Genomic DNA, 22,914 nt, shown 5'->3' with positions numbered 1-22,914 from the left:
TCGAAAAGAACTTCCTTAAATTATCGGAAGACTCGAAAGATCGTCAAGATCCCCTGCCAGTAACTTATGCCCACAATCCTTTGCAATCAAGATCGATCGGCATGCCGGGAATTTTGGGCGCCATTTTGATGTGTGGCTTCTGAGAGAAAGTGTGGGAACTGATGTTCTTCTGTTTTGTTTTCTTGTCGGCCGGATACGACGAAGCCTTGTGTTACGAGTGAATCAAATTACTCGTATATATCTTCGAATAAGAAAACTACTTTGGCCCAGCTGTTCGTCGCTATGAGTTGTGACGAGAGGAATAACAAACGACGAAAGAAGCGCTCGAAGCAGAGTTCTGAAACGAACTCTCACGTCGTTGATCCAAACTCAGTTGAAAATCGAGAGGTACGTAGTGACAAATAAGTGGAGAAAAGGCAGTTGTAGCAGGAAATTAACTGCAGGCAAGATCAGCTGAGTATTCAGCTGATGTGTGTCCGTTCCTAATGTTTTGATGGTTAAACTTGATTTCCGTTGAAAATGGAATGTTTGTTTTTCACTTAGACATCGGTCGTGCAAATTATGACATGAAGGTAGATTTCTTCTTTCGATCAATGTAAGCCCGTAACGTGCCAGTGTATCCTTTTATTTTTCGAAACGAAAACCTTGGTCGCCTCTCGATTTGACATGTACACAGTTCAATGCGAAGTGTAGTAGAGACTTGTATGATAAACTTTATCAGTAACTACAATGTAGCTACAAATTAGAATGAAGTAACAGATCCAACGAAAGCATTCTCTGGAATCCCTTGTTTAGTAGGCTGTTTAGAAGACTATTTATTTATTTCTCTGAAACAACCGAACCTTTTATTGATTTAATTTTGTCATGCTAACAGATATTTCAAGTTTAATGACCTACGTAATTAGGAATAACAATTTGTCGAAAACACGATTTCAAACGATCATGTAATGCTAGCACTGGTGCTCTGTGAATGCATAACCATTCAAGGTTTGAAATCGCTCCTCGTGTAAATTCGAAAAAGTTATATCCAGAACCACTGTAATTCCGTGACAGCCACCCTTAACGGATTTTATTCTGTAACAAAATTAAATCGCTTTTACGTCCATGACTTTACACGTACAAGTTGCAAGGTTGAATTAGGTTGAATTTTACAGAGATTGTTTACATCTTAAGAAGGAAGTTAAGGCTAATAATCACCAATAGGTCTTGGGGCATTCGTTGTGGCTTTACCCCATTGTCACAAAATGATTGCAAAATGATTGACTTCATTAATCTATTCTTTCACTTTTCTTATTTCCCTGTTGATTGTTTCTTAGATTATTCCATTTTAAATATTAGAAATTTGGATTGACTTTTGCTCATCTGCATTTGTTCCTAACATTTCAACAGGGAGAACAAAAGGTTCACACTTGTGTTGATGATGCTACATTGAAGCTGGTTAGTTTTGTTACTTAAACAAAATTATTTTTGACATCTCATGACTTTATCTTGTTAAACAAACTTCAAAATAGTCTTTGATTATGAAAAAAACAAATTGTTATACAATGCATGTCACCAATCAACTTACAGTATATAGTCAGGGATTTCATTAAAATTTTCAACAGCAGGGCAACTGGTTTTCACAGGCAGGCAAAACTATGTGAACTGAACTTCTAACGTAAGATGGTCAAACCAGTTGGGCAAAATCATCCTCACACCCGGTCAGTTTGCCCAGTAAAAACCCCAGTACAATAGACTTAGATTTTAAAGGTCTCAAAACATTATAACTTCTTTAGTTATAACCCTCTCCCCCCCCCCCCCCCCCCATTGTGCAGCTTCTTTTACTCTATTTTGTTTACATCCATACTTATGTTGCTCATGTGACATTAGTACATCAACGAACTGAAGCCCTTGCTTTGTGTCTCATGTCCACTACTTGTACATGTATATTGTAGCATGATTTTTTTTGTTTTCACTTCACACTTCTCTGTAGAGAAATTATCAATTAACCCTCCCAAAAGTTAACCCAGTAAAAAGTCATGTGAATATATAGGCATTAACATGTAGGCCCCTGGCTTATATATAACCCTGGAAGAAACATGCTCTGATTACATTGGCCATGTACTACTTTGTTTCATGTATATCGTATTGCACTGAAATTCAAAAGCTGAAGCAAAAGTCACTGAAAACTTTCATTTACATGTACTGTAGTTTCATTCAAAGAGATTGTCAGAGTTTAGTTTGTTTATGCTAAAAATGATCTTATAGTACTCAACTAAAGAAAGAAACAGTCTACATGTTTCGAGTGTAGGCCACGTCAGCTTCTTTAAACAATTGTATTCCAGCTCTCCACATTTTTGCCTGAGAGCAAGCCAAGAGGCTCTTTGCCAGGGGTTTCAATAATAGCCGGGTAGCGGGTAGATCTACCCGCTTGCAATGAGCGGACTACCCGCTTGTAACCGTCCCGGGTAGTGGTACACAAATAACTAAGACCAGATAATTTCCTTGCAGCGAACGATTCTCGTCACAAAATTTGGCAAAATAAGTCTTATGTTATAGGTAAAGAAAAAGAAAACTTTCTAGTGTTAACCCAGCCTTTTGGACCAAGAAAGGTGAAGAACACGTGAGAACAATCGCTTCAATATGAAGTGAAAAAATGTGCCAGGCACTTCGGCTGAAATTGAGAGAAAACTAGGACTAAGCATGAGTAATAATGGCTGCCTAAAGGCAATCAATATTGGCATATTTCGCTCCACCATCAAAACAAAAGAGCTCGAAGAATATTGATTCTTTGCAAGGTTAGCCGAGTATATTCAAAGGGACGCGTTTCGGTGTTTAAACTTAAATGTTATGCTTCTTTTCATGGTGAAATATGATGTATCGTTCATGAATCGATTTCATTACAAAGAATTAAAATACCTCATGTTATCTTGTCTTTCTAATTGATTGACTTCTAGGAACAACAAAGCAACATAAAGATGGCCTCAAAATGCAGGAAATGCATCTGCAAGAGTCTAGAATTTCAAAATTTGCATAATAAAATTTGCATAATAATGCTATATTTTACAGTTTACTTCAAGATGGTTTTACATTCTCTACCAACAGCTCAAAGCTGAACTTGCACCTAAAGCTGGAACTCCATATATAGATAGTGAACGATGTCTTCTTTGTGAGAAAGAACGCTATGAGAGAAGCAAGAAAGGTTAGAATGCTGCCTCTCCTTGGTCTATTGTTTCACACTTATATATTACTTGTGCTAAGGTACAGGTAAACATAACCATTTTACTACATGTACAGTACATGTACATGTAAATGTAGGCTCATGTGGTGCTTGCATATAAGAATCAAAACTATCAACTTGAACCAAGACTGTTGTCCTCTCCTTAATCTATGGACTTTTCATGTCAGATACAATCCACACTTTTTTGATGTTTTTTCATTTACTGTCAGTGGCAGATCACAAAACTCTTCTTTGGTGATTTAATTTCAGGAGAACTGCTTAAATCCACAACTCAAGGATCCAATTCTAATGGATCTTCTGTGTCACAGGTAAGGTATCTTCTGGTTAGTGCTACAGAATCAGTATCCTAAATACCGTCACATCAGCTGGAGCATTCCTCTTAGCAATGATGAAATATATCAAACACGAAAGACGGTGTTTGACCAGATTTCCAAACAACGAGATGAGGATTGAAAATACAACGCGCAGCGGAGTATTTTTCACGAAGTTCAATGTGTTTGGAAATGTGCTCAAACACTGTCTTGAGTGGTTGATATATCTTCTCAATCAAAACTAAAACTAAGGAGAAAACGGAGCAATAAAATCACAAAAGTCTATGCTAATTAAGATCAGATATCCAAACACTGTCACGGTCACGATTTCCTTTGTTTAAACAATGAATTATTAATTGATGAATTACTAATGAGTTTGAGAAAGACTTACTGTATGATGATACATGTATACTCACTAACACTGGCCAATTTGTTTTCACTTTTTATCAAACTTCTGCTTTTGAAATAAAGAGTTCATTGTTTATCTTTTTTGCAGGAAATCGACTAATCTGATATTTATAACTTTTATCCTTGGCAGACTCCGCTGTGGGTTTGTCCAGACTGTAGAAGGAACATTGAAGAGGAAGAACGTAGGGCAGCAATGGAGCCTTCAATACCAGTAAGTTTACTGCAGATACACTGATACTTTCTCAGCAGATGACTTAGTTAGTACTCTGCAAATACTTCACTTTTGATTGAGCACAGATTGAACCCATGCATGTCAGAGTACCCCTGTTTTCATTATTATTAGAAATATTGTCAACATCCATGCATGGTGTGCTCATGGATGTACATGTACCTGCACGATTACAGTGTACATGGCTTTATAGTCTGCAATCAATCTCGAAGAAACGAAGTGAAGTTACATTAAAATGTACATTTACATTATTAGTCAGATAGACCATACATACCTATACACCAAACTGAATTATTCATAGTTAAATTATAATAAAAATTTGTTTCAGTGGTTGCAATCCCAGTAGACCTCATGGCTAACAGGGCTCGACACTAACGGTAGCCAACTAGCTACAGACTAGTAGAAATTTAGTTTTGGCTTGTAGGGTTTCAATTTCCACCAGCCACTTTGACTAGTAAACAAAATGAAATTGGCCGAACTAGCTTATGTCTTCCTCAGGGAAGACAAACACAAACACTTTTCTCGGAAACAAAGTCAGAATTTTATTGTGGACATACCGTGTTCTGGCCATGTGCTGTCCAACAAGTATGCAAATTTAAGTTTGTCTTCATTTTGCTGTGCGGTACATTGTACCTAAACGGGTAACTGAACACGTTATTATGTTCAAAGAAACATTTGACAAACAATACAGCCTTTTCTAAAGCACACATCGATGTTCTTTTTGTTACAAAATAAATTAGTAGAACAAAACACGAACTTCCTGGTAAAATCATGCGCAAAATCGTGTGGAACTGTAAAGGGTTAACATTTCATTTAGCGTAACGACACATGCATGGGTGATTTGTTGTTGTATGCATACTGACAAAACTTACCACTACAGAGATAACTAGATGAGAAAGATCTACTCCTTCGACATTTAAATCAGTGGCTTTTAGCAGTCAAATTTCACCAACAGCAGTTTGCACTATTGTTCAGCTTTTGCTTTTGAAACATTTCTACAGTGCCTGTCTGTGAAGAAGTCTTGACAGTTGTTACAATAAAGTCTTGGGGTCTCAATATTTTTCCAAGGAAGTCTTAAAGAAAAACAGAGTCCTGAAAGTCTTTTCGGGAAAATCGCTGGATTTTTCTTTCTTTGTGATCTGTCAGCCTAAGAGATTTGATGTGACGAAACATCATGTATTAAAGTGAGTTGCTTGGGTTGAGCTTTTAAGTCTTGCTTGTAATTAATTTGTTGTTATTGGACCTAACCAACATCAACACTTGGCTAGTAAAAAAAAAAATTGGCTGGTAACATCTAAGTTGTCACTAGCCACTAGGCTAGCAAGTTGAAAAGTCAGTGTCGATCCCTGGCTAATTTGCATTTTTAATGAGATCATATTGTTAAAAACATTAAGGTGACTGTATAAGTGAGTCTTATTGGGCACAAATTGAAGAGTGTTTTACAGAAAAGATTTCAAAACACATGATTCACAAAATTATCTTTTTCGGTTGCCACATCAAGATGTGCACTCCAAGAAGCTTAACATTATAAGTGATGTGTTGAAGACTTCTTAACACTTACATGTACACTGTAGCTGGGAATGCTTTGTCATTTCTTTGCCAACTGTATGTTATGGTTGTTTCTTGGTATCTTTACAGGATCAGGACTGGAAGCAAGCACCAACCTTGAATCTCACTCTTTCAATCACAACCAAACCTTGTGAACAACTAGCAAAGTGCAGTTGCCAGAACTATGACAGAGGGTAGGAATATTGTGCAAATTTTTAATAGCTGCACATAACTTAGTGGTACAGATGGCCTTCTCTTGGGGTTCATGGAATTTCATTGACTTAAGGTCACATACATACATGTATATCGGTATATATAAACTGTGACCAAGGTCTGGAAAATGCGGCCAAGGGCGGCATTTTCAAGGCTGAGGTCACATTTACTCACAATATGGAACCATCCTAAGGGGTTAAATAACTTTTTTCCCCTCTTTCTCAAATCACTTTTATAATTGTTGACCTTTTCCACAAACACATCATGCAGGATTGCAGGATTGCAGGATTCATTGCCATCTTAGAAAAAAGTTATTGAAGTTAACATTTGATTTTTCTCAACTCAGTTTTGCACTTGTTGTTGATTCTTAATTCCATCTCTCAAAGAGTAAAAATACATTGTGACTGGCATTTCTGTTGAAAATTAAGACAGATTGGAAATTTTAATTTGTCTTGGTGCATAATAACGTATTTTTCAGGCAATGTACAGATGTTTATGCCCTCGAAAGTACTTGAATGTTTTAACAAAAATACTTTGTAGGATACAAACACCAGCCAGGGGAATTTGTGTAAATGCTGACAAAGTTAAGGAATGTACATGTACAAAGGAATAACACTTAGAAACAGAAAACATGTACTGTGTTTCTATTGAGTTATAGAAACACAAGTGGAAGTTTGGGAGAAGGAGAAATGCTGTGGGAACACGAGTCACAGATGAGTGTTTCCACAGCTTTTTGAAGTTCTCGTAAACTTTCACAAGTGTTTCTATAACTCGTTAGAAACATGGAGGACACGTTTTCTATTTCTTTTAGACAACACCGTGACGAAAAAAAGGAAAACAACTTGTTAACTTTTATTATCAAAATGTAAATTCTCTTTGCTCACGCCATCATCACGTCAACAGCTCATGCTAGTTTTGTGTTTCCATCAAGTTATAGAAACACAATTTTTAACCAATCAGCATGCGTATTTTCTTAGGACTGTTTTCTAAACTAAAATACAGCTGCAAGGAACATGTGCTAAGGAAGCACAGCCGAAGGTCCTTGAACTGGCAATTAAAAAGTTGTAAACCAAGTCAAATTGCTGAATTAAAGGATATGTAGCAGTCTGTTTTAGGGCAAATCATTCTTTACTGTGGCAAAATGTTTAAGGACTGTAGGCTAGAATGGCAATCAATAACAGGCAAGACTTCACTGGAAAAAGGGAAATTATACATCGTGTTGTTTTGGTGCCACAAGTGGTATTAGGCTTAATTGTATGGCAGTGTAGTCTTGAGGTTAATCCAAGCATTCTGATTGGTTCTTTCTTGGTCAGGATTCTGCCATACAGACCTTTTCCATTGAAATTTTCATTAATCAGTTTTTGTTTTTTGTTTTCAAAAGCCGTCAAATTCCAAACTAGCATTGCCTAGTGCTATATAGTAAACTACTTACTAACCTAGCTTGCTTTAGCTATATTGGGGAAATATTGGCCCTCAGTTTTTCTTGTAAGGATTTCGCTGCACTTGACAGTACTGCCACAACCTTGGGCCAATATTCCCAAGTATGGCCCTTGCACTTGGTTAGTAAGAAGTTAGTACATGTATTTTCTGGTTAAGGCTTCTACATGTAGTTTAAGGTTTTATTAGGATGCTTGTTGTCCTGTATTAATGTCTTCCTTGAAATACTTCAAATCCTACTTGTACATGGGTCATGGCAAACAGGGAGAGGTAGTTTTCAGAATGTACTATGGAAAATGCACGAGGAACACTGTACATGCACGTTGTACCAAACATGCTGATTTTGTGGTTATAGGCAGACTGTGAAAATTGTTAAATGTCTCTTTTACAGTTCTGTGAAGCAAGATGTAATAACTGATGTGGCTAAGGAGAAGGAGAGGCAGCAGCTTTGGGTAAGTTAAATTGCACCGCACTCTTACACAGATATTAATTTCGGAAGGTAATGTTATTGACATTCAGCTGAAATTGGTTCAGTTGGCCTTAAGACTGGCCATAAAATTCAAGTGAGGTTGAAGTCTCAAGATCAAGCAAACTCGAAGTTGAATGGCCACCTTTGCTGGCGGTTGGGGCATCTGTTTGTCTGAGCAACTTTTGTAGCCTATTGATATTTTGCTTTAGAGTGGCAATTTGATCCTTGAGACTGTCATTTTCCTTCTTTAGTGAACTGACAGTAACCGGCATGATGAGAGGTCAAACTTTGCAAAATTCAGATAAAAATGAAAAAGAACAAGTCCACACATGCGTTCTGCAGTTGTTTGATGATTATTTTTTTCAAGTAGACCTTTCTATTCCCCTTCTGTATGAATGACCAATACCGCACCAGAAAGAGGTTAGAGTGGACTGGTATTTCATGAGAGGTGCGACATTTGCCCATCAGTTGTGAACAAAATGGCTGCCAAAGTAATTAACTGATCGTTTGCATTTAAAGTGGAACAATTGCTCCCAAATTAAAGACTATTTGCCCAAATGTATTTTATGAACTTGTCTGTTTCAAATATCACGAGTTGCCTTATAGAGCCTTTGATTTGTATTGAACATTACTCTCATTTAGAGTTTTTCTTTTGTACTTTTCTTGGCATAGTAGGTTTGGTGACTAATAAAGGAAAAGTGGTCATTTGGGGTTTTGTTTGGTAATTTATGGTAAATTTCCTCTTTTTTTTGTCTACAGTGTTGTTGGGGTGAGGTTCGGAACATTGTCCGATGTATTTACAGAGAAGCTGGAACATCTTTAGCGGGTAAATTGCCACTTTATGATTCATTGTTATCTAATTACTTATTTATTTATTTGCTGATAACTTTTGCCAGCCTTATATTTTTTGTTTGTTTGTTTGTTTGTTTGTTTTACATTATTTTGATGTGAAAAAAAAATCAGTTGGAGAGGTGACATTATAATATTTACACGTGTTGAATGCAATATAGTCATATTTTGTGGAGCTTGATTAGAAAGCCACAAGTAGTGTTTTGTTCCGGGGATGTGACAATCATTACAATAGCGCAATACCTAAGTTTCTTGCCATAATTATTTTTGAAAGAAATACATACAAATAACCACATTTGTTTACACACCTTAATGTAAACACTTTAAAGAGTTTGAGAGATCTTGAAATTCTCTTGGGTGCACAAACGTTAGAGTTCTCATAATCACATGCTCATGTTTAGTTGAAAATATTGTAAGTAAATTTTGTTGATTAATTTATTTAATGGTTTTACAGAAAAACTGAAACCTGTATAATGAACTACCATTGATTTTTTTATGATTATGTCTACTTATACAGTACATGTATGGGCTAATGTGTTTTGTATTGTGCCCTCTTTGTGCAATTGATTATTTTTCAACCAGGGAATATTTTGTACTTTTGGTAACATTTTAGATGAGGAGGAAACAGTGAAGAATTCTCTAGATGAAAACAGACTCAAAAGCAAAGTAGAAAAGTGAGTATCAACCAGCTGTTGATTTGGAGAGATTTCTGGCTGTTGGGTGTGATTATGTATATACTCTGTATTTGTCATCAACCATCTCCAAATGATAGACTTGTGTACCACACAGTATGTGAAAAGCATGAGTACCTCTGTTCATAATGATTCATTTGCTGTATGACTGCAACCACATTGTGCTTTTTAGGTTACTAAAGAGTGACCCAGCTCAGTTGTTTGAAAAGCTTGAAATTCAAGCAAGGTATGTACATGTGCCTACATGAGTAGGGTTTGTTTGGGAGGGGGGAGGTGGTTGTTTGTTCTTGGTATGGTTTTTATTGATACAAGTCATCTTAATAGTATTCCATTCAAATGCATGCCTGCTTTTCTATTAAAGAGTCAACCAATCTTGAAATCAATCAAACTTTATTTAAAAGAGGTTAGCACATAATAGTTTGTAAAGAACAATTAAAAGTTGATAAAAAGCCTAATTACCGGTATGTAAAATTCCAATTAAAAATCGAAACATTTACCGTATTTTCCCGTGTATAAGTCGACCTTTCAAGACCTAAAAATCAGTCCAAAAATTCGCCCTCGACTTATACATGGGTCACAGTTTACAACGTACATTCGCTTAGCGATCTGTCTCTCCATATCAGAGCTTCAAGTTAAAATGCATCAACATTTATCCGTTAAATTTTAACCTGAATCTTGTAGACACTCACTGGCTCAATTTTGTCATAAAGAACCAATATTTTTCCTTTAAATAAAGCTGTAGTAAAGCCGTTGGAGAAAATATCTTTCGCACTTGGAACTTCTCTGCTTGGTAACCTGGCAGGATACGAGTGCGAGGACTTCTGTACCAGTACTTGACCGATTTCAAGGCTTGACTACCAAGTTCCCAACACACGCTTTGCACTTTGTTTATGGCGTCGTTCTGAAAGTCGTGAGCTTCTTTGGTGTTTTGCCTGTCTTATAAAGCCACTTTTAATCTCTTCGCACTTAAAAAGGCTTGTTTGAAATCCTTACATTTGATTTTTGTGAGCATTTTACAAAAATTATCATCGAAAAGTCTGTATGCACATGTGTTGCTAAACTGGGTAAAACGCTTGTATACGTGCCATAATAAGCTTTAAAACTGCACATTGAAACATGCTGTGATTTGTTTACATATCTGTGGTAGCTGAAAGATAATTTAAGAAATACAAGATAAGTTTTCCAAGAAATTCTTACCTGGAAATTAAGAAAATCTAGTTTTTGGCCTCAAAAATTGGGGGTTGACTTATACACGGGATCGACTAATACACGGGTAAATACGGTATAAGATCATAATTTAAGATTTGAATTAAAAGGCAAAAGTCTGGAATACAAAAACTGTTAAATGGTCTTCTTAAAATGAAAGCAGGGAATCTTTTAATGAAGTTTTTAGGACATGTATATTTAACCTGTGAATTGCTTTAAGCAAGTTACAGGATGTTGCGTTGGATCAGATTATGCAAATTAGGGGTTCGTCAATCATCTGCTAACTTCCCATCGCATTTCTGCTGTTTTGTGAGTGTATGTATATCATTTGACATCTCTAGGACAAGTTGTTACATAACTGGGAGTGTTGCACTAAAAATGGAACTATTAGTTCTAATAACTCAAATTAAGTGGTTGTTAAAACGTCTGGTTGATTTGTTGATCAGAAGAAATGTAGATGGAAGCTTGTGTTAAAAATTCTGGTTCATTTGTTGACCAGGGAAATAAATGTAAATCTCAATTGTGGAGGCATACATGTGCATCATGCAACAGTGACTTGAAAAACGAAAAGGTTCGCTTGTATCTGTCAACATTGTCTTGCAGTGTTGGTAAACAGCTTTGAAATAAATTTTCTGCTGTGGGCATGAAGTCCAGAGAAAAAAAATCTTTGTGTTATTTTTTATTGTCAGAATCATTATTTTCAGTTTCAAAGAGCTTTGGTCATTGCTTACTGTAATTTTTTCTTCTTTAAAACAGTGTTTTTCTATGAAAAGACTAATTTCGTATTATGCAAAAGTTAGCTCATCTCAATCATCATTCACTTGGAAATTCAGAGGTTTGCTCATATCAAACTTTCTTGATTACAGGGAATATGTACGAGAAGTAAAAGTACGCCTTGTTAAATACCTGACATCGTGCCCCCTGTCCCCAAACCATGCCAAGGAATTTTTTACTATGTTACTGGATGAATATCAAGCACTTTCAAAGGCGTTTGACATTCTTAGACCGTTTTTCAGCAAACTGGTAAGACGATTTTTTTTGTAGCACACTTTTCTCTCTTATACATGATCTTGGGTTTAGTAGTGGCCCAATTAATGGTCTGGTATGATTACAGATGTGAGTTCAGCTCTTCAGTTGTCATTTTAAAATGCATTTTGTCAGTTTTTAATATCTTTGAGACAAATCTCAGACATACATGTAGAAAAATATTATCCAGCATTACTAAACACAGTTTGTACAACCCAGAAGATATCAGGCAGTGTGATTGTTGACATTGCTAACATTAAATCGATATACATTATTTTCTTCTGTCTATTGCATAGGATTTTGACCATCTAAGAGAGTTTGGTTTGAGCTGGGACCTCCTTCACAAGCACTTATTTTACACTGAAATATACCGAGATCCAGCTGTTTATAACAATCTTCCTGGGCTTATTACGCAGCTGAGGTACGTTGTGTACACTATGCAAATGATTATGTTTGGTCCTGGTAGTTTTTGATGTTCTTTGTTCTACAAGCTTTACCACAACGCTTTGTTTTGGGTTGGTTTTGTAGATTGGGTGCTGTTGCAAGAGAGAACTTCCACCAAGACACATTCCCAAACTTACTTCACAGGTAACATGTGATTTATATCCATACAAGGAATATTATTTTTGTGTGGGAGCTCAGAATTTTTTCGTAGTAACTTGTGTCACACCACAGGTATTCCAACCTCGTAAAATTAGCTCCATTGAACAAATTGACGTCAGTTTTTCATTCGTCTGTCCTGTTATTGATCATGAATTTCGTCATAACATTGTCAAAGTAGCTGTGGATCCATGAGTTATGTTATGACAAAGTTCATCGTCAATAACAGGACAGACACATTAAAAACTGCCGACAATTTGTTTTTTACAATAACGAAGTGTCAAGTTGTCCGCTCTCACTCGTTGACGCACCACATAAAATATAAATTCATGTGTCTGTCCACCTATTGACAATAAAAATTAGCCAATGAGTGCGCAAGAATTTCTGCAGTTATCGTAAAAATACATGTACATGCAGTAGTAGTGTACCCAGGTTGTGCAACAATTGAAGCATAATGATTAGGGAAAATGGTTCTATTCTAAGTCTAAAAAATATGAAGAAGTATGAATAAAAATAACCCTACTTTGCATCTGGTGTGTGTTCCGCTGCTTTGTGTGAGATTTCTAGGCCAATTAATGGCCATTTAGGTAGTTTTTAGTTTCACTGCTTTGTCGTTTACATACAGAGGCTGATAATGGCATTGCCTTGTTTCACCAAGCTTATCATATACCATATTTATTATATAAACACGAGTGTTGTACTGGAAAATACACCACTGGTAAACACGGGTGGTATATTTTCCATATCCTCACTGGTGAAGATATCGATGATTTCACTGATACCAAGTTTGATTGTACTTAAATTCGTTGCTGTATGATCCAAACATCTTCGGGTCTTCCTCGAAAGTCTTCGGCAATCTTCGGTAATCTTTGGAAATTTTCGGAAAATGTTCTACAACATTTTTGTGACCTTTGGATAAGCTTTGGAGACTCTTCGGAAATCTTTGGAAGGGTGGTCGGAAATCTTTGGAAAATCGTTCCTGCCACTCAAACATAAAATTGATATCTTCTCACCGCCGTGTAGTATCCTTTATATACTGATTGTCAATTCTTTCCACAAGAATAACTTTGTTTTCATTTCTGTGCAAAGGTACCTAAATTTTACAGACGATCTCACGGAGATTGAGTTTTCGTGGAAAGAAAGTGAGCGAGCTTTCAAATTGTATAAAGAGAAACAGGTTAGTGCAAAAAACAAAAACACTTCTTGTTGAGTTTGCTCATCTTTTTGTACAGTTTGCTACAATACTACACGTACTTATACCAGTTGCTTGTGTAGTAGTGTCATGTAATTTTTCATTGTTAGGCAAAACTACGAGAAAAAAGTGGAATAGCAAAAGTGGAATGGGAGGATGATTCAACAGGAGTGGAGTGGAAAAATAAGATAGGACAGGTCTGTACTTTGTTTGAACTAAAGGCAAAAAATTTGAAATGCAGTAGATGTTTTCAGTTACTTGCCAATTAAAGCTGTGCAAGGAAATCCTCAAAAAGTCCTGGTTCATCGGGATTCAAACCCATGACCTTCATTCTTCCAGTACAACTGCTCTGCTTCTACACCCCATGTATGAAGCCATTGAATTGAAGCTGGTCACGTTGTTTTAAATTTCCCATTGAGTACAGTATCTACAAGTAGGTTCTGATGTTCCTGTGCAACATTTCCCATCCAAGCAATTTTGCAAGCAAACTTCCCCTCCCCCCCACCTACTCCACCAGCTAGAACTTTGGCAAGCTCGTTGTGTCAAGTTATATTACCCTTATTATTTGTTTCTCTTGTGTTGCAGGTGTTAAAAAATCCTGCGTCTCAGAAGTGAGTCATGATTTCTCCTTGACACTATGTATTCAAAGTTGTGTGTTATGCAGTGTTTTTTCCCAAAATAATTATATACATCTTATTTGCCGGCCAGGAGGTCCGTATTGGGAAAAACTGTTCCTGAGGTCTTGAGTATGATGGCCTCAGGCCATACTCAAGACTGAGGGTACATTTTCCCAATACGGACTGACTAAGGCCAGTAAATAACATGTTTATTTTTTCTCTACGTTATTGCTTTGAAAGCAACTTTTGTGTTAAGTTTTAATTCAAGCCGTTTTGTTCAAATCTAGCATATGCATGCATTTGACATTTTGGGCACAAAAAGCGATAAAAAAGCTTGAAAACTTGTCGAAAAAGTTTTGAATGTGTACATTTTACTGGGCCACTTGGCTCATATGCATACTTGACCTTTTACTGTCTTTTTTTTCTCATGACATAGGTGTCAGTGTGGTCACTGCAATGTTCCATCGTCACCCTTGAACTCACCAGTACCCATGCTACCACCTTTCAAATCAGCGACTTCGCACACAAAAGTCTGCAGCCATGCCTCTGCGGCACCCACTCAGAACACAGCTGGTAAGGCTCAGTGGACGAACCCAGTACCAAACTTCAATCCTCACCTGCTAATGTGTAATGACCTCCATGGGATACCACCCGCGCTGCTGCCGCCTCCTCTGATGATGAATGGCCTGGGAAGTGCTTGTCACTGCCCAGTTTGTAGCAGTACTACTGGGTATAGGGATGGAGGAAAGACCACGGAGCAGGTACAATGTACTGTGGTGCTGCTTGTAGGAGACAATAGTCAGGGGTATCATTAACACTGTCAGCAGGAGGGTAACTGGTTTTCTCACAGGCACTCAAGCCTTTTTGAACTGAACTTCTTCATAAGAAAATCTTTCTCTAGATGGTTAAACCAGTCAGACAAAATCAACCTCACAGCTGGTCAATTTGCCCTGTGCCTGGCCCTTAATGAAACCCTTGCATAGTGTGTATTAATGTGTGTGTGTAGAAGAAAGTGTAAACTTCAGACAAGCAAGCATTATGATATGTAAGGCAAAACAGTTCAAGTCTTGCAGTGTAAGTCACAACTGATGTAGCTGGTCGATCAAAAGCAGAGAAATGCATTACGAAGATGTTGTAAACTGGTGTATAGCTTGAAAGTAACGTAAATTCTCATTGTACCCAAAGAGGGCTGGTTTGGCCAACTGAAATATAGTACACTAAATTTTTAAATCATCCTACATTGTTGTATCAGTCTGCGCTTTTATATTCTTTATCCTGATTAGATCACTATTGATCCAACGTATACCAGCGGGATTATCGTCAGCGGTTGCTTGCTCAAACATTTACTAGATATGTTTGCCTGCTGAATTTGCACCATTTGTTTTGTGTTTCTTTTCTGGATTTGTTCAGTGAGAGTGACATGGCTTTAGAAAAGGTGTTATGTCTAAAGTGAGTCTGTGTGCGGACCTCCACTGTTCTCCATGCAGTCAAATCGCAAATTTTCAACGTAAAAGGGAACCTGTACAAGTACATGTGAAACCTGTATTAAGCGGACACGTTCTATTAAGTGGATACACGCTTGACTTCCAAAATTTTCTTCCTACATTTACTGTAAAATAAACCTTCATTCAGTGGACACCTCTGTTAAGCGGACGCGGACACCAATATTAAGCCATTTTGCTGCACAAAATCTGCAATAAGCGGACACTTCAAGGGCTTTTTACTTCTGAAAGCTCAACCCAGACTCCTTTAACGTTGTTCAGGGATGTCGTTTTAAAGCTAAGTAGATTATTTCAGATTGGTACACTGATTGACTGGACATTGTGCTATGAAAAGTCTTTGATCTTACACTGTGTTACACTGAGTTACAAAAGGGTTAATAATTAAAGATCATTGCACAATGTATTAGAACCTACTTAGAGCAGACACCCTGTATTCAGCGGACACTAGTGAGTGTCCCAAGGGTGTCCACTTAATACAGGTTTTACTGTACATGTGCGTTTTTAGGCACACTACTATACTTTAGAACAAGGAAATTAAAAGAATTATTCCTTTTCCATCCAGCCTCCAAGTGGTAAGATGGCCGACTGTCAGTGTAGCAAGTGCCCTTTTCATGGTGCGAAGGATCAGGAAACAAGACTAAAAGCTGAAAACAAGAACTTCACCACCCACCCCTCCCCTGCAATTCACACTCCCCCTCCTAACAACAACCATATTCACAGCAATCATCTTCATCCACACCACATCATACCCCCTCCCCCAACATCCCTGCACTGCTCCTTAGAGGGCCCTCCTCCGGATCTCCATAGCTTCTTCCTGGACAGCAGCCTCAAGCACGTCAATTATAATGGTTACCATAACAACTTAGATGGTTGTACTGAAATTGATGATGAGGATAACAGTTTGAGTGACAGCAACAGTGATTACGATGATGAGGATGATGAAGACGACGACGACGATGATGATGACGCAAGCAGTTGTTCTCCACGGAGAACAAGCCAGTCTTCAGGTGTGGCATTTTGTTTAAAAATTACCCTCCTTGCTTAATTTTCACACAAAAAAGAGTATATTACTTGCCAAAAATATAACGGACAAAAAAAAAAGTGTCCGAAAATAAAACCGTCTTGAATTTTTAAGCGTCCGAAATATTTACAGTACCATACAAAACTTTTAAATATCTCCAAAGCTCTTAGTTTCCGTTATTGAGCGAACTCTAGCTGAGACTGCTTAAGATACGTAATGCCTTGATAGCATTTGTATTATTTTCTCGTCGGTGTATCTGTAAAACCTTCAGGGTGTAGTAAAACTATCATTTTCACAGATGTGTTTCAGTCTAATTCGTATCTTGTTGGCTTAAATTTTCTGTAGCTATCTTTCAGCAAAGTGTCCTAAATAAGTCCGAAATGAGATAAAAAGTGTCCGGAATTAAACATCCGAAATTTTTTTTGCAAGTAATGTGTTCCCTTGTATTTGTCATGGTAGGTTATTTAACTGCCATGTGTCTGTTTTGTTTAGACATCGATGGTTTGGGACTTGATGTACCCCCCGGGTCCCCCTCTAGTGTGCGAAGCAGTGGAGACGGCAGCTCATGTGACACGCCACCTGTCAATCAATGTTCGTCATCAACGGAGGACGGTCGGACGGACCGAGGCAAATACTGTGACTGTTGTTACTGTGAATTCTTCGGACACGCTGCGGTAAGTAGCAGGCATATTTAGTATAAATTGTTTTATGTCAAACAGGGGAAATCTATTGGTTAGGAGTTTGTCTTCATTGTTGACACGAATCATAAAGAGTTAGTGTTTGGTCTGCTGTATTTTCCTGTTTTAACTACTTCCTCTTTCGCTCTTTTAGAGTGAATAGGCCCTTTGCAGGATCCGGTCACATGGTACTGAATTAATTACGCTGGGACGCAACTTACACAGTGGGACTTCCAAAACAAAGGAAAGTCGGGCTGGACTGGAACGAGTTCCTTTGTTTTGGAAGTCCCACTGTGTAACTTGCGTCCCAGCGTAATTAATTCCGTACCATGTGACCGGATCCTGCAAAGGGTCTATTTCACCTCTTATCCTATAGTAATAGATGTTTGTTTATAAGGAAGCAATTGTTTTTACTTCCTCGTTCTAGGCGTTTTTTTTTAATTCTGACATCATGCAATCGTTAGTCAGAAGAAAGATCGTATGACGAACCACGGCATGTCAACGTCGATGAATTTTGTTCATTTCCTGGTGGAACGTTTTTTGATTGATGAGCCTGTGGTTATATTTTTCAGCCTCCTGTGGCACCAACCAGTCATAACTACACTGAGATGCGCGACAAGTTAAGACTTCGACTCAACAAACGGCAGGTGAGATTTCACTTTTAATGTAACGTATCGAAGAGCTTTATGAACACTGTCTTCTTCAAGAATAGCCTCTACCCATTGCAGTTTCAGCATTTCTCGACAAACAGATGTGACTGCAGATGTCACTTTTCTCAGAAGTTTATAAACACTCTGTCTTCTTCAAGAATAGCCTCTACCCGTTGCAGTTTCCGCGTTTCCCGACAAACAGATGTGACTACAGATGTCACTTTTCTCAGAACTGTTTAAACACTCTGTCTTCTTCAAGAAATATAGATTATCTCATGGAAGGTGCGCGCGTACGGTATTTACGCAAGAGTTGTTGACGTATCAGAAAACGAACGAGTGAGCGTAGCGAACCAGTGAGTTTTCTGATAAAAAAACAACGGGTGCGTTAATACCGTACAAAGCACTTTCCATTATTTTATCCTTGCTAAGACCTTCACCCTCGACCAGATTGTTGCCCTTCATTCGGCAGAACAAATGTCAAGTTATGTTTTATTCCGTCTGAGTGCAAGCACTTTGTCGCTTCTTCAAAAACCTACTGTAGATATTTTTCGTACAGAATGTTTACCTCGTTATCAGTCAACGCTTCAGCTGCGTTTGATTCGTTTCCTTTGGCTTTCCTTTTTTTAAGTCGTTTGCCTCGAGCTTCCAGACATTTCCTTGCTTGGTAAAATTCTTTGTCGTCGATAATGCTTACGGCATATTTGTCTTCTTTAAAACTTTTCTTGCCTCTTCCTTCTGTTTGAGGAATTTGCTAAGCAAGCTAACTCTCGTCGGGTTTTTGCCCGACTCTTTTTGTTCTGCTGTTCCTCGATGTACTTTTTAATGGGTTTACCTAAAGCGATAAACCTGTTCGAACTTTCCGCCATTGTCTGTGGTTTATAGCTAATTTGCGAGAAAACTGGAGTAAACTTGAGGAAACTCTACAAACTTCTGTGAATGAAGATTGAAGAGGCGCCAACAACAACGTGAACGCATTGCGAACTGACCGATTCATTTTGACAGCTGATTTCTGATTGGATGAAACGCTTTTCCCAAGAGTGGGACAGTCGTTTTGTGATTGTGATTGGATGAAGAAATTTCCGTATGAGATTTTCGTGCGATCGATTCTATCCGAAAATCTCAGTAAGTATGAAATGATAGCCTCTACCCGCTGCAGTTTCAGCGTTTCTCGACAAACAGATGTGACTACAGATGTCTTGTATCCTAGAGCTTTATGAACACTCTGTCTTCTTCAAGAATAGCCTTAGTTTCAGACAAGGATACCCTCACTGCAGAATAACCTTGGTATAGTTTCAGCGGAGGCTAACTATAACTCGATTTATCCCATCATTTCCACTTCATGAATTCTCCTCCTGCGTATGGTGTTTGTTCAAATTTTGGTCTAAACCACGGTCGGGACATGTACATGTATACTGTAGATTTAGCTCTGTTAGAAGAGCGGTGGGCCTAATTTGGAAAGAAATTGGTTTATTTATATGGCGGCAGGACCACAAAATACGTCTTCAAATACACAGTAAGATCCTCTTGGCTACGTGGATGGAAGTTCGACACAGCATTTCTCCCAGTAATCTCACCCATTAATATTACCAAAGGTACAAGAAGCCACAACATGAATCCCAGTTTTGGTGATGTGTTCTGAGACCACTTAGTTAGTTCATCCAAATCCTGATTCTCCTGTGAAGTGCTCCTGTTGTTTTCTTTGGTAATTTTTCAAGTTAAAGAGTGATTGCTTCGTTCAAGTGTGGTGAAACTTTTGTTGTTGTTTTTTCTTTCTCAGCCTCATCAGCCGGTACAGGAGAAGAAAAAGTCGTCTGCAAATGCAACTGTGGTTGATCACCGCTCAGTGGATGACCTTCTGACGTTCATTAACGGGCAAAAGATGGAGGAAGAAAGACTGGCTACAAAGTCAAAGGCACAGAAAAGAGCGCGACAAAAACAAAAGAAGGTGAGTGTGACATGAAGTCATTCCTGCGCATGCGCCATAGCCAACAGACGTACCTTGTCACGTGCCCATACCAGTCCTCAGCTGTAGGGAGAGAGACGTCTGAGATTCCATTTTGATGACGTGGAAATAAGGAATCCATAGTGTCTGTCTCGCTGATTAGTTCTTGCTAACGCGCGCATAAAGCGGGCTGAATTTCTGTTAATAAGAGTGAAGCAACCAATGGAAGGTGCCACATGGATTTACGTAGTGCTGTGTCGCCACTGTCGTATTTTCAGCACTTCTTTCCCGTCGAGAAAGGCCTGTGTCAAAACCTCTTACCCTACTTTGCATTTGAACTACCAAGATTTTTGCTGGTTACTGTTGTCCGTTACTGTCTGACGGACTTTTTTAATGCTTTCTTTTCAGGCCGCTGAGAAGGCTAAACAGACTACGACCTCTAAAACTCTAACTGAAAACAAAATTGCTTCTTCCTCCTCCAATGGTTGTGAGAAGGTCAATGGGGTTCATCACAATGGTACCAGCGATGTACTAAGAAACAGACAGCTGTCAGAAGAGAGACGAAAACACGAAATACCAAATACAAACAACGTCAAAGAACGTATAGACGGCAAATCAGGTCAGCGGAGGAAGGCAGAGGAACAAAAGCACAAACAAGCGGAGGTCCCAGACGAGGTCTGCAAGTCACGCAAGAAGCAAAATCATGCACATGAAGACGTCATGGTGTCACGCCAGGTATCTAAAGTGGAGTGTAACGGCAAGGAAAATAATTTCAGCTCGCGAAGGAAGACTGAGGAAAAGTCGGAGAAAAAGCGGCAGGAATCTGTGTCTCCTGATCCTCCTGCTCCGGTGTGTAATCACAAAGAAGAAGGGCAAGATAAAAGTGACAACAGCTGCCGGTTACCCCAGAAGAAACAGGGAAAGAAGAAGAAGAAGGTCTCATTAGGTGAGAAACAGCAAGTTAAGACGGTAAATATGGAGAATTAATTAAAATATTGCTCATTACACTAACAGGCAAATTCTCGCTATCTCATTGGCTAGTTTCCGTGATATAACAGAGGAGAACGATGAAAATCGTTGGTGCACTGTTCGTCAAGGCTTTGCTTGCTTTTAACATACATTATCAAACACCCTTTGATATTTGAACAGTTTTTTTTTTTCCAAATTGCACTAGAAGAAATGTGTGGAAACCTGGAGGAAAATTCTCAAGGCGTACATTAAGTTGTTTAGCATTCTGTTGTCGAAATTTTGCTGCCTGTGCAATAATGGTTATCTTACGTATCTTTTGTCTCTCTTTGGTATTTGTCTGCGTTTTCGTTTGTTTGACCTATTTTCCTATTCTTCACTCAGATGACGTTTTCTTGCCGCGTGAAGACATCGAGGTAGGTTTTTCCAGTCATCATGTCGCATTTAAAAATGATAAAAGATGATTGGTTTCAGAATGTTATCGCCTTCGTTCTTATTCTTTGAACTGTTATGCTGCGGGATAACAACATGCATAATGAAATTCTGTGTGGGCACGTTTTCCTTTCCTTCCCCTTCCTACTGCCTCTTAGCCTCACCCCACTCCTTTGGTGTACTTTTTATCTAGCCTAAAAAGTCCGTTCGTCTTCCTTCACTGTTCCCTCCACATCAGACTAAACTGCCGCTTATAAGCCCCTCCGGTTATAACCCCCCCCCCCCCCATCCCCACTCGGATATAAACGTCCCTCTAGCTTTCCTTGTTTTGAATTCGTTTTATTATGATGATTTAAAGCTTAATTACCAGTACATGAAAAAAAGCTATTTCGATAAACATGTGCAGCTATAGCTCGTTTCGAAACGGGTGTTTTTTTATTCTGGTTATAAGCCCCCTCGGATACAAGCCCCTCCGTTTATATGCCCATCCAAACCCCTTACGAATTTGTATAAGCCCAGAGCTTATTAGCAGTAGTTTACGGTGTATGTACTCTCCGTTACGGGACAATCGAGAGCATGGTTGCAAAGTAGACTTAGATCATTGCATTGCGTCTCGCTCTTTCTAGACTGACAAGCTCACCCAGATGGATGAAGCCGAGCGAGAACTCGAGGAGTTTAAAAGGTAAGTTAGTAGTATAATAAAGTGTCTGCCTAAGATGCGCAGTTTTATCAGTTAACGAGCTCTGACGATACCATCTCAAATTGCTGGTCAATTTTAAGCAGTCAGTCTAAATGCGCTCGTCTCCGGATCGAGCGGTCCGGGTCTGAGCCCTGGCCGTGGACATTGTGTTGTGTTTTTGGGCAAGTCACTTTACTCCCACCGTGCCTCTTTCCACAAAATGGGTGCGATGGACTAGCACCCCATCCAGGGGGGAATAGAAGCACTCCTATTCGCTTCATGTTACAGAAACCCGAGATAAACGCCGGCCTGATGGGTCACTTGGCTCGTATGCAGACTTCACCCTACTTACAGTTCTTGAGGGCAATTTCGTTCCTAATCTCCTCTGCAGCCGGTTTTTTTTTGTGTGTGTGTGTGTGTGTGTGTGTGATGTCACGCAACGTTGCGTTGCTCTGAAGGGGACTATTTCGTTCCCAGAGCTGCAAAAAGACCTTGGTAAGGAGACGACTCCCTCGGCTGCTTTCTTCAGCCGACCGATAGTTGTTAACCTTTCCTCTCTTTTTCCGAGGATGAAAACCTGCAATATATAATTTACAGAAGACAGGACTGAAACTTATGTTACATGTTTCTTTTATCTAATCCTTTCTAGATTTTGCATGAATCTTACACCCGTGGAGAGAAGAGAGCGTATCCCCGTGAATGTTAACCTCAAGGGCCTCCTGAGCGGCAAGAAAAATGGTTCCTCATAGGTGACGTTTCCTATCTGCTGCTGCAGCCCCTGACCGACGCGGCCCTTCGTCCTCGTTAGTTCTGTTGCGTCGAGGTAGCCTGTAAATTGGTTGTGCCGGTTTATCCGGAGTAGTAAGACAGAGGAAGGGATTCCTCGATGCGATCCGTTTTTTTCATTTCAATTTAATCGAATGCACAGAGAATTATATTGCCAAATAAAATATCTATTTAGTTTCGTGAAGTTTTTTTTGTTAGCCTGTGTTTTATTGTGATCTCAAGTTTGTGTTTGTTTTCTTGCT

The 22,914-nt window shown here is 38.7% G+C and overlaps 1 protein-coding gene across 1 annotated transcript; it reads left to right on the top strand.

Annotated features, from left to right (window-relative positions):
* The first annotated feature begins 95 nt into the window (after positions 1 to 95).
* LOC110061385 (uncharacterized) lies at positions 96 to 22,856 on the top strand. The gene is made up of 25 exons (XM_020768229.2): positions 96 to 387; positions 1,390 to 1,437; positions 3,085 to 3,181; positions 3,470 to 3,528; positions 4,070 to 4,150; positions 5,807 to 5,910; positions 7,758 to 7,818; positions 8,595 to 8,661; positions 9,298 to 9,358; positions 9,549 to 9,602; positions 11,449 to 11,605; positions 11,905 to 12,029; positions 12,137 to 12,196; positions 13,298 to 13,385; positions 13,511 to 13,597; positions 13,986 to 14,011; positions 14,454 to 14,778; positions 16,082 to 16,526; positions 17,033 to 17,214; positions 17,790 to 17,864; positions 19,645 to 19,812; positions 20,218 to 20,755; positions 21,160 to 21,191; positions 21,834 to 21,889; positions 22,536 to 22,856. Exons 1-25 carry the CDS (start codon positions 283 to 285, stop codon positions 22,633 to 22,635), a joined length of 3,201 nt encoding a protein of 1,066 aa, XP_020623888.2. The 5' UTR covers positions 96 to 282; the 3' UTR covers positions 22,636 to 22,856.
* The last annotated feature ends 58 nt before the right edge of the window (positions 22,857 to 22,914 follow it).

Source organism: Orbicella faveolata, unplaced genomic scaffold, assembly GCF_042242905.1.
Source record: "Orbicella faveolata isolate gen_17 unplaced genomic scaffold, um_ofav_v1 contig_1, whole genome shotgun sequence".
Lineage (NCBI taxonomy): Eukaryota > Metazoa > Cnidaria > Anthozoa > Scleractinia > Merulinidae > Orbicella > Orbicella faveolata.
This window is presented reverse-complemented; position numbering and strand designations above follow the sequence as displayed.